General features: G+C 45.1%; 1 protein-coding gene across 1 annotated transcript; it reads left to right on the top strand.

Annotated features, from left to right (window-relative positions):
- Window positions 1–8,151: 8,151 nt before the first annotated feature.
- LOC123170904 (uncharacterized) lies at window positions 8,152–11,345 on the top strand. The gene is made up of 3 exons (XM_044588622.1): window positions 8,152–9,407; window positions 10,085–10,270; window positions 10,353–11,345. Exons 1-3 carry the CDS (start codon window positions 8,247–8,249, stop codon window positions 11,271–11,273), a joined length of 2,268 nt encoding a protein of 755 aa, XP_044444557.1. The 5' UTR covers window positions 8,152–8,246; the 3' UTR covers window positions 11,274–11,345.
- The last annotated feature ends 1,093 nt before the right edge of the window (window positions 11,346–12,438 follow it).

Raw genomic sequence — 12,438 nt, 5'->3', positions numbered from 1 at the left:
CTCGGTCGTTTTCGTTGACGGGAAAAGCATACCTCTCAATCTTTTTATCTCTTAATTTAAACCTTGAGCTCTGGCACCTATACAAATCTCTACTTCCCTCTGCGAAGGGCCTATCTATTTGCTTTATGCAATTTTTATTTTTATTTGAGTCTTCATCTTCTCATATAAAGCACCAACTAGGGAGCACTATGATCATACTCGTGCATTGGATGTAGCTAATATTCGAGTGTGTTTCATGAATGGATCAATGATTGAGCATGATGGGCTAGCGATAACTTTCTTTAGTGTTGATATTTTGAAAGACATGGTTGCTTGTTGACATGCTTGAGTATTGAAGTCTTCATGTCAAATATAGACTATTGCTTTGAACCATCTAAAAGTCCAAATGTCCATGCTACAAAAGAAAAGAATATGTCATGTTAGGCAGCATTTCACATCAAAAATTCTGTTTTTATAATTTACCTACTCGAGGACGAGCAGGAATTAAGCTTGGGGATGTTGATATGTCTCCAACGTATCTATAAATTTTGATTGTTCCATGATGTTATATTATCATTCTTGGATGTTTTACAATCATTTTATAGCAACTTTATATCATTTTTTGGGACTAACCTATTGACATAGTGCCCAGTGCCAGTTGCTGTTTTGCATGTTTTTTACTTTGTAGAATATCATTACCAAATGGAGTCCAAACGCCGCGAAATTTTTTGGAATTTTTTTGGACCAGAAGACAACTTGGCAGACAAGGAAGCACCTGGGGGAGGCCCGTGGGGCCCATGATACACCAGGGCACGCTAGAGGCCCCCAACGTGTCCTGATGTATCCTGGGGCCCATAGAGGTCCTCTCCACCGCCTCTTTGCTCTATAAATACCCAAATATTCCAGAAAACCTAGAGGAGGAGAGAAAACACAATTCCAGCCGCTGCAAGTTCCAGGACCACGAGATCCAACCTAACACCATCAGGAGGGTTCATCATCCTCATTGGTGCCTCTCTAATGGTGCGTGAGTAGTCCACCATAGACCTACGGGTCTGTAGGCAGTAGCTAGATGGCTTCCTCTCTCTCTCTCTTTGATTCTCAATACAATGGTCTCTTGGAGATCTATTTGATGTAAGGACTTTTTGCGGTGTGTTGTTTTTTATCTGATGAAGTTCGAGTTTATGACCAGTTTCTATCCATGAATATTATTTGAGTCTTGTTTTGATCTCTTATATGCATGATTATTTATAACCTCGTATTTCTTATTCGAATCTTTGTTTTAGTTAGGCCGGCTAGATCGATTTTTCTTGCCATGGGAAGAAGTGCTTTGTGATGGGTTCGATTTTACGATGTCCTCACCCAGTGATAGAAAGGGTAGCGAGGCACGTATGTATCGTTGCTATTAAGGATAACAAGATGGGGCCTTTTCCTACATGAATAGATCTTGTCTACATCATGTCATCGTTCTTATTGCATTACTCTGTTTCTCCATGAACTTAATACAATAGATGCATGCTGGATACCGGTCGATGTGTGGAGTAATAGTAGTCGATGCAGAATCATTTCGGTCTACTAATCTTGGACGTGATGCCTATATATTGATCATCGCCTTGGATACCGTCATAATTATTTGTTCTTCTATTAATTGCCCAACGGTAATTTGTTTACCCATCGTGTGCTATTTTCTAGAAAGAAGCCACTAGTGAAATCTACGGCCCCTGGGTCTATCTTTTATCATATTGCTTTCCAATCTATCTTTTGCCGTATTTGTTTTCAGATCTATTATTCCAAAACCCCAAAAATACATTGTTGTACTTCTTATTTGCATATCTTATTTCGTGTTTTATTCAGATCTATTTACCCAAACTCATATTATTTAATCTATCTTTTACCAAGGAGGGATTGACAACCCCTCTTATGCGTTGGGTTGCGAGAATTTGTTCTTTTTGTGCATGTACCATTTACATAGTGTTGCTTGGTTCTCCTACTGGTTCGATAAACCTTGGTTTCATAACTGAGGGAAATACTTGCCGTCGCTGTGCTACATCATCCCTTCCACCTAGGGGAAAATACCAACGCAGTTCAAGCATCGTCATGCATGAGCTTTGCTTCCTTAGGATCTACGAAATAATGTTGCAGACTGGGAGTGATCGGTAAGTACCATACAACTTTTGCAGGAGATTCCTTCCCGTCCTTCTTGTATCGAGAAGCATTGCACACTGGACAGCTGGTTTTTTCCGCGTGCTCCTTCCAATAAATGATTTAATCGTTGATGCATGCATGGTATCTAATGTGGGGCAGATCAAGAGGGCACACAATCATCTTAGCTTCATCGACACTAGTAGGACCTAGTTTCCCCGCGGGAAGAACTTTATTATGTAGATACATAAAATGATCATCAAGGCTTGCATGTGTCTATTTGTTTTTGGCCTTCGTCTTTAGAAGTTCGAGTGTGAAACCCAAGCAGGTCACCTCGGATCGCAACCGTCATACAATGGAGTCTTCAAGTCTGCCTCCAGTTGCGCTAGCTTGGCCTCCTCTTTAGAAGCGGCTCTGTCGCTAGTCGTATTCTTGCTAAGCAGGTCTCGAACATGAGGGTCCTACACGACTGAACTTAGTCGCGTCGAATACTGCGGCGTATCCGCCTCTTTTCCGCCATGTCCGGCCTCTTCTCCGCCGTGTACGGCGCCCTCTTTCCCATTGTGTATGGCCTCTTCCCCGCCGCCCTATACCACGCCCTCGTCTTTGGGTCCATCATCGCCGGCCATCTCTTCGTCTAACCTTATGTCGTTATTGCCTGCCATGTGGACATCCTCATTATCATCTTTAATTATCCATTGAGTATAGCCATCCATGAAACCATGCATGAGCAGGTGCACCTTCAAACTGCCACGGTCAAAGGGGTCCAAGATGACGATTAGTTTGCATTTTCTACATAGACATATAATCCTAGACCGGTTATTTAAATACATGTCTTGCACCATGGATTGTAACCATCTTTTCACCGCCCTTCCACTGACCTTCATGATTAATTGCTTGCACGGTATAATATATAAGCAAAATAATTATTACCATGCATGCATATATCAAAGTCATACAAAAATTCGGCATGACCTTCCATAAAAATAGGGTATATAGTGTTTGCATGAAATTCACCGAAACAAAAATAAATCGACATTTCGGCCAAACATAAGCAACTCATGACACGCACGATCCGACAAATACATATAGGTGGCAACTCTTGCCACACACACATTCCCACCATCATAGCGCAAACACAAGTATTTTCATTCTTGTAAAGCACAACTTTTTACTCACCTATCGTCCCGAGAGAGGGATCGAGCACACACGTATGGTAGATGGCCGATGCTGCTATCTAGCTAGCTAGGGATCGAAAGTAGTAGGACAAAGATGAATGGTAGATCTAGATAGAAGGAGATGCTCTACCCAACTAGTGGGGAGGGAGGGAAAGCTAGCTAGTGAGACAAAGGCATGAGTGGGGAAGAGAAGGAGGGAGAGACAAATAAATTCAAGTGAGGAAAAAGAAGCCAATAATGGGGCTAATTGAGGACATGGTGGAAGGGGGCATTAATGGGGAGAGAAGAGATGTAGGAGAAGGAAGAACTACATGAGGGAGGTAGAGGAGGGAGAGGGGAAAGGGGAGGGGGGAGGGTGGGAGGGAAAAAGGTGGCTGGTACGTCTAGCAGTAGCACTGGAAGAGCACCGGCGCTACTGCTAAGCTCCATAGCAGTAGCGTGTGTCGGTGGCCCCGCGCTGCTGCTAATCGGGGCCCACCCGCTGGCCCCGTGCACACATAGCAGTAGCGGTGGGCCACCGACACGTGCTACTGCTATCGAATTAGTAGTAGCACTGGTTTTTGCCAACCGCTACTACTACATGTAGCCCCAGACAGTGGCGATGGGACCACTTAGTATTAGCGCTGCTTAGTTTGCCCGCGCTACTGCTACTTCACAACCTGTAGCGCTGGTTGTTGCCCCGCGCTACTACTAAGTAGCAGTAGCAGGGGCAAACTAAGCAGCGCTACTGCTAAGATTCTATCTATAAGCTTTCTCCTAGTAGTGTAATAACTAGTGCCAACTATGAAATTGTCTTCGGTACATTGCCATGATCTAGTTACTCTAGTTTTTGTTCATACTCTAGTCCTAGTTCATTGCCAGAGCTTTGACAGTGCCAAATCAGTGTCAAAATTAATTATATTGCAAATTTCTGTTTCTTTGAAAACTCCAAAACTAGTCTCAAAATTTAGTTGCATTGCATATACGTTGTCATAGTAATTCCTAGCAACTACTAGCCATTTTGGAAATAGCCGAGGTGTTTCCTAGTCATAATTAGTTATATATGTTGCTAATTATAGTTCAATTGGTCACAATTGTAGTTTTCATACTTTAATTTGTTATATACATTGCTAGTTCATGGGTGTAGTTTTCATTTAATTATATACATTGCTAGTACATGGCAATACTTCAATTAGTTATATACATGGAAATAGCTGACTTGTTATTATTTTGTAGTTTGCGCCGATGAGTTCTTTCAACGGCCACTACAAATCTTCTAGTAACTTGCAAGTGTATGCCAACAAAGCCGACGCGAGCAGCAAGCGAGTAAGATTTCAAACACATCCATCATCATTGCAAACAGATGCATATCTAACAATTCATGATGATTGCAAAACACATGCATATCAAATGATTTCAAACGTTGAACTTGGTAGGGATACAGGCCGATTCTGACACATGTTGAAGAAAAGGTCTACAATTGGACATGCTCAACCTTCAATATCTAGATCCTCATGAAAGTACCATCAAGGCGCTTAAGGATGTGAATGTCACACTGCATTAGGAGAGGGATCTCCTAATAGACGAGAAGGATGATCTCGTCGATAAGAACCTTGGCTGAAGGAGCCGAGGGATCAGTTGATCCAGGAGAAGGATTAGCTAAAGAAGGAAAGAAAGCTCCTCAGGTCAGAGAGAAATGAGCTCAAAATGGCGAAAACTCATTTCCTCAAGGAGGGAGAAAACAATAGGCACAAGATTCGGCAGATCAAGGTAACCCTTGATCATGAGTGATCGACTACCCAAACTATCCTAGCTCTTATGCTTGTTAATTAAGTTGCTGTAGTACCTTAAATTAGTTGACGCGGAGTTTCTGCTCCCGGGCTCATCTGCACCCGCGCTCAGCAAGCAAATCAAAACAAATACCAGAAAAATTCAATTTTTTGTGTGTGGTAGATAATTTGATGTGTGAGGTCCGCTTCAAATTTCAACTCATTTGGACATCTTAACAGCTCTCGGCAAAAAAAGACAAATTCAGGGTCTGTAAAAAAGTTTACTGTTCATGCACTGTTCTGATCCGATTTGTCTTTTTTTGCCGAGAGCTGCTCAGATGTACAAATGAGTTGAAATTCGAAGCGTACCTCACGCATCAAATTATGTACCACAAAAAATTGGATTTTTTGAATTGTTCTAGTATTTATTTTGATTTTTTCCTGAGCGGGAGCAGATGAGCCTGGGCACCGAGTTAGAATTCCGAGTTATTGTAGTGTCAACTGTTGAACTTCTATTATGTTAAGTTGGTGCAGTCTTAGCTGTTGAACTTGTATGATTATTGATGAAGTAGTATCTTAAATAAGTTGATGGATTACCTAGTTGCATATATTATTATTTTTATATGTAAAAAATCTAATTGATGGCGTGGCGCTAACATGGCATGTCAGTGCTAACATATACTTAGTGCTGGTGTTGGCCACGTGGCACACCATTAGCACACAAATACTGCTAACGTGGACACCGACGCCACCACTATTTTTAACACATGTGCCATATTGGTGGTGTTGGGCTCCCACGCAAGTAAGACCATTTTTGCAATGCCAGCACTAGGCTTTTCTGCACTAGTGTGGTCTTTTTGCCCCATGGCTATACCCAGGATACCCACTCAGCAGATTTTCACACACATTTGCACATGGTACACATATCTAGGGGTGTGGCAATTTTTCTAAAAAAATTGAGAGTGAAAATACGGGGTAGTGAGGGCAACTCTTCCAAAAACATGATGGCACCATTTTTTGGTATAGGCAAATTTATGCAATTTTTCTATCAAAATCGTTTGAGATAGCCATTTAGGGGGTCCATGGAAATGTTTGGATATTGGCCTTGAAAATTTATGTGTTTTTATCTTTTTGTTATTTATTGTATTGCGATGGCAATTTTAGGCGTTTTTCTTCTTTTCGAATATAGTTTGGATTGCTTACCACATATGTCACGTGGTTAGGCGTTTTTCTTCTTGATTCATGCATTTTTTATTACTTTTCCTGCTATCACAAAAAAATATGGTTAATTTTTTGTAGAAGGAAGCTACTTGGGCCTAGCCCATTCCATGGTTTTCCTTCTCGTATGTGTGTGGGGGATGGTTGGGTCGAGTTCGGGCTGGGCTTGGCAAAGCCCCAAGAAAGAATCCCAAGCCCGAGCCCGGCCCAGCCCAACCTGAAGCACATGAACAGTAGCATTTTTAATTAAATTAATCATATTTGGGATATTAAATTAATTTATTATATACCTATGTTTTGAAAAAAGATATGGCCATTTCCGGCTTTTTCAGGCTTTTGGGCCGGGCTTCGAGCGAGAAAGTGGAGCCTGAGCCCGGCTCGGATGTCAGGCTTCGGGTTCAGGCCTCCGGGCCAGGTTGTCTATGAATAGGTCTACCTGAGAGCTGACGATTTCGTTCATTCGTGGCTCCCTGAGGGGACGTTCATTCGCACTAGGGTCCTCCTAAGGGGAACGTACGCTCCCAATTAGTGCCCAAGAATTTAAACCGTTTATAAGCTAGAAAAATGAAGTGAGAGGGGAAAAAACTATGAGGCTTTCAAAATCTAAGGTCCTTGTCGGTTTTCATTATAGTACCGCCAGTTTTTACAATCAAACCACAAGGAAAAGAGTAAAAAGGCAAAACCACATCAAGCATCAGCCCTGGGACTGGGAACGCAGCTCTCCCAACCAGCCGCTAAACTTCAAAGACTCCTAGGCAAAACTCTTAAAATCAGACTCATTACCACATACTATTTATTATTACAGTTTTAGGATAGCATAAGAGACATCACTGCTTGCAAAACGTGTGGTATTCTATGCATTGTACTCACGGTGAACAGTAAAACTGAAAAACTAGCAAATAAAATGAAAAAAAACTGAAACTTTGTGGCTTCAACTATGACCAAACGTGGCAAACTATGGTCAACACCAATCTTTTACTGTATGTGTACAACTCAAGGGATTTATCAGTTTACTCATCATTGGATTAATGGGGCATTCAGGTTTATTATAATGCTCACTCATTATTCCATCAAGAAACGTAACCAACTAAGTCTCTCACATATAGTCGCCGCCTCCTCCAAAAACTCTAGGGTTCCTTTGTCTCCCGCCGGCGTTGCCGTCGATACGCCTCGTCTCCAGTGGCCCTATGGCCGTGGGGCGCAGTGGAGCCCTTGCCGGCAGGAGGGCTCCGTTTTTAAATGTTTTTTTGTTAGAGTTTGTATCCTACTTAGTAAGGCGAGACAGCGGTTTTCTGAATATGTAATAAGGTTCTCCTCGTCTAACCCCGTTTCGGTGGTGTGTCTAGCATCGTCGGAGGGCATGTGGAGATGTGTCTTCAGAGGATCTCATAGGATTCCGTTGGTGGTTGCCTTTGGCGGATCTACTCAGATCCTCTCTTTGTTTATCTACATTCGTGTGTCTTTTGGTTGGATCCTTCTGATCACACGTCTCTTCATCGGCGATGGTTGCGGTTTTGGTGCGCGCTGGTCCTATGAGGTATTAGCACGACGACTTCCGGACTGTCTACTATAGAGAATTTTGCCCGGCTCCGGCGAGGGATGGCGATGACGGCTGCGCTCGCTTTAGTGATTGTAGTCGTCGTTAGGTGGTCTACACATCTGGATGTAATTTTTATTATTTCTGATGTTCTTTGTACTATGATTGAAGATGAATAGATTGAAGTTTTCTCGAAAAAAAAAAAAGGGGCATTCACCTGAAAAAAAAGATTAACGGGACATTAGTCATTGAGTATAAAATAATTGAATAGAAATTACCAGCAGAGATATGTTTTTTTTTTGTAACTAAAGCTATTGAAGCCCTGCTTGGATGCCATTATAAACCAAGCATCTTCTGGTGTGAGCAAAGCAACAGAAACCAGAGAAAGAGGAACCGATTGAAAGAAGTTGTTTCATTCTTGCTCGATCGACCCCGCGCCGGCCGGCCATGGGGAGCGACGACAGCGGCCGTGGCAGCATCGCCTTCTTCGGGACCTACCGCCCGCCGGTGCCACTGGACATCTACTCCTGCCCGGCCGACCCGCCGCCGTCCTCGCGGGAGGACGAGCAGCACCTCACCGACGGCGTCTCCTACAACCAGAACGGCCGGTCCATCCCGGCGGCCGCGCTCAAGGAGCTCCTCACGTTCCTTGGCAAGAAGAACCCCGCGCTCGCCGCCGAGTGCGGCGCCACGCCGGACGACGCCGAGAAGGGCCGCGTCACCGGCCTCGTCTTCGTCTCCGAGAGGGACAAGGGGCTCGAGACGCTGCACGTGGCCCTTGTGCGCCCCAAAGGCGAAGGTGGTGCGGTGAAGGTGCTGAGCCTGGGCGACGTCTACGGCGCCGACACCTTCGGCGGCTCGCGGATGGAGGACAGCGGCTGCATCGCCGGCGGCTTCAAGGTGGGCGCTCGCACCGTTGGCCACTCGCTCGTGTACGTCTCCACCAAGGAGCCGGTGACGAAGCGCCGCACGCCCTGGACCGTGGTGTACAGGACCAACCTCGCCGACGGCAAGACCGAGCGCCTTACCCCGCCAGGCCAGTACGACGTGAGCCCGGCCGTGTCGCCGTCCGGCAAGATGGTGGCCGTGGCCAACTTCCGCGGGAACAAGTGGACCGGCGAGATCGAGCGCCTCAACACCGACATCGCCATCATGAACGTGGACAAGGCGGCGCAGGGCGGCCTGCGCCGCAGGATCCTCATCCGGGACGGCGGCTGGCCGACGTGGGGCAGCGAGAACGTCATATTCTTCCACCGTGGGACCGGGGAGTCCCCGACGAACTGGGCCGTGTTCCGGTACGACATCGCCACCAAGGAGACCGTGCGGGTGACGCCCGAGGCCATCGACGCCATGACTCCGGCGGCCGTCAGCGAGACCAGGGTGGCCGTGGCCACCATCCGCCAGAAGTCTAGGCAGGCCGCCATGACCACGCCGCGAGAGGAGGCGCAGTACCGCCACATCGAGATCTTCGACGTCGCGTCGCCGGACCGGCCCGTGCAGATCAGCCAGAAAATCAGGCCGAAAGGCGACCACTACAACCCTTTCGTGGCCGACGGCGGAAGCCGCATCGGCTACCATCGGGTCAGAACCGATGATCTCGTCATTGGGGTATGTATGTCTTCGCTCTTGCTAATTCTCATCTCAGTTCAGATGCCTGATAAATCTCATGTTGTAAGCAATCCAAACTACTCAAAAAAAAATCTCAACTAACTAAAATTGCACTCTCTCAAGGATGCAACTTCAGTGAAACATGATGGTTGGATGTCAACCCGAACGCTTATAGATGTAGCTGAGACGGATAAATAAATGATACCATGCGCGTTGCTATGGAAATTGGTTGCAATATATACTGATGAGATTTTTTTTTGTCTGAAATTTGGGTATATGAAAATAGAAAATAAAAATACATATGATTTATTGTATTTCATCATTATATAGTCATTAGTATTTCTTATGCATGTTGAGAGAGCTATCTAAGTAGCATGATTACCCCACAGAAAAAATATGTAGAGATTGATAAGGTGACATGCGTGGTGACTTGAAATGTGTGAAAAAAGAAAATAAATAGTATTTCCCAATTAGTGGGATGTGAGGTGGTGTATGTGTGTGCTGAAAAAATAGAAGTAGCGAGCATAAACTGTTTAGGTATATAGGATTAGACACATTTCCGCTTCCTTTTTGCCTTATTTGATTCATCATATTATGGGAAGTGTTGCATAACAATAATATTACATGATGACTCGTCAAGATTACTTACCAATGGACATCGCATGACATGGATGTAGAATAATCTTTCCGCGCCTACGAAGAGCTTCGACAAGATGCACTCCCCTCACACAGATGTGGGGCTGTTCAGGGTGTCGGGTGTGTTCCCAACCATTTCCAAGGATGGCGCCAAGCTCGCCTTCGTCGACAACGAGTTCAAGGCCGTGTGGCTTGCCGACACCCAAGGCCTGCGAGTCGTCTACGAGGTATCTATCTATCTATCCACCATTGTCCCTCAACAAGTAGAGAAAGAATCAATACCAATTCTCACTCAACAAAAACTTGCAGAAGCGGGGCTCCAACAGCGTCTTCTCAACGGCGTGGAACCAGAACCCTAACAAGGACACGTTGTACGTCTGCGTGGGGCCGTCCTTCTCCGCCGCCAAGCCGCTGGAAATCTACGCCATCTCCAACGTGTCCGGGCCGTCCGCCGGCCGGAAGGTGCAGCGCCTCACCGCCGGGAACTTCAACAACGCCTTCCCGTCGAGCAACGCGCAGGGGGACAAGTTCGTGTTCCGGTCCACGAGGGACGGCGGCAAGGAGAAGTTCCACAAGAACCTCTACATCATGGAGGACGCGGAGGAGGGGGAGTTCGGCCAGGGCACGGTGACGCGGCTCACCAACGGGCCGTGGACCGACACCCACTGCAGCTGGTCGCCCAAGGGGGACTGGGTCGTCTTCTCCTCTACCCGCGAGATGCCAGCCAGCGCGCCGGAGATGGCCTTCCTCGATGCGGGCTACTTCGCCGTGTACCTGGTGAAGGTTAGCGACCCCACGGTGGTGGTGCGGGTGGTACAGAGCTCGGCGACCCTCGCGGGACACGTGAACCACCCCATTTTCAGCCCGGACATGAGGAGCATCGTTTTCGCCTCCGACCTTGCCGCTGTCTCCAATGAGCCTATCTCCATGCCTGTCTTCCTTCACTCCGTTAGGCCCTACGGAGATATCCTCTCCGTCGACCTCCGCGACACCGATGATATCACCAAGAACAAGGACATCCAGGAGTTCCACCGCATCACGCATAGCCGCTACGAGTACTCCACTCCGACATGGACCAAGTTCGCCACCGACGACCCCAACGAGCAGTGGAACATGCTCGCCGCCAAGGGCAGCGCCACATTCAAGCCGGCGTGCCCCTACATGTACCCTGACGGAGGAGAGGGGTGGCACATGGCCGGCCACCTCACCATCCCAAAGAGATGCTGCTAGCTTTCCTCAAATTTTTTCTATTTCATAAGTACGCTTAATTGCGCACTTGAATAAAGTTTGATTTCTATTTTATGTTCTCGATATGCAGTCTGCTTGTTAAGATCAATAATTCAGTAAATCTAAGAGATGGATGGCAAAGCTGACAAGCACATGTGGTGGTTCATTTCTATTTATGTCTCCTACATATGAGGAACATAAACTAGATTTTATCAAGGAACTACATAATGTGATGAACTGCTGGTTTAGCCCTACTTTGATTGGAGGAGACTTTAAGTTAGTTAGATCCTCCTCTGATAAGAGTAATGGGGTGGTTGAGCAACGTTAGGTATATTTATTCAATGACTGGATCAATTGTTTTGGTTTAGATTATTAATTAGACAATGATGGCGTGGGTTCTCGTGCCTACCCATTTTTACAATAGAATGATAGTGAATTCAGAAATATGAGCAAAGAAATGTAAGTTATTATGTCTTATTCAGAAGTAACCACAAATCTAAGGTAACAATAAATATAATGTGAGGATTAATTAACACGTGCATAATTAATCCAATCATTATTCATACATTCCTCTCTCTCCTTGTTATTCAACAATCCAATAATTCTACAAGAAAATAAGCTAGTAGGGATGCAAAGCGGCGCTCGATGAACCCCGCTGCCAGTTCAACGGCCAATACTATATGATGCCCGTGGGGAGCTCCTATACAGCGCTGCAGGCGCCCGTTAACGATCCGGCGCCTGCAACGCTGCTAGCATGGGCCCGCCCACTAGTATGCTGCCCCAAGTTTTTTTATTTTTTATGAAAATAAAAATATGAAATGAACAAAGGTTTACAGATTTAAATTAAAAAAATTCATCCATTTGAAAAAATACGTTCATATCTTTAAAAAAGTTCATAAATTTTGAAAAAGTTCATTCAAATTGAAAAAAAGTTCATCCAACTTAGCAAAAGTTCATTAAATTTGAAAAAAGTTCATAGAAAGTGAAAAAAGTTCATGTATTTTTAGAAAAATTTCATGGAACTGGAAAAAAGTTCATAAATCAAAAAAAGTTCATCCATTTTCAAAACAAATGTTCATTAAATTTCAAAAAAGTTCATCAATATTGAAAAAAGTTCATCAATCTCAAAAAAGTTTACAGAATTTTCAAAAAAAATAGAGAACCGGCG

The sequence above is a fragment of the Triticum aestivum genome, chromosome 7D (genome assembly GCF_018294505.1).
Source record: "Triticum aestivum cultivar Chinese Spring chromosome 7D, IWGSC CS RefSeq v2.1, whole genome shotgun sequence".
In the NCBI taxonomy this organism is placed as follows: Eukaryota; Viridiplantae; Streptophyta; class Magnoliopsida; order Poales; family Poaceae; genus Triticum; species Triticum aestivum.
Note: the sequence above shows the minus strand (reverse complement) of the source record. Positions and strands in the feature narration are given on the sequence as shown.

What these genes read in the sequence shown, in the direction of transcription:
- LOC123170904 (XM_044588622.1), top strand. Translation starts at nt 8,247, where the DNA reads ATGGGGAGCGACGACAGCGGCCGTGGCAGCATCGCCTTCTTCGGGACC. An exon ending in CCGATGATCTCGTCATTGGG is followed by an intron (nt 9,408 to 10,084) that starts GTATGTATGTCT and finishes ACATGGATGTAG; the next exon opens with AATAATCTTTCCGCGCCTAC. An exon ending in GCCTGCGAGTCGTCTACGAG is followed by an intron (nt 10,271 to 10,352) that starts GTATCTATCTAT and finishes AAAAACTTGCAG; the next exon opens with AAGCGGGGCTCCAACAGCGT.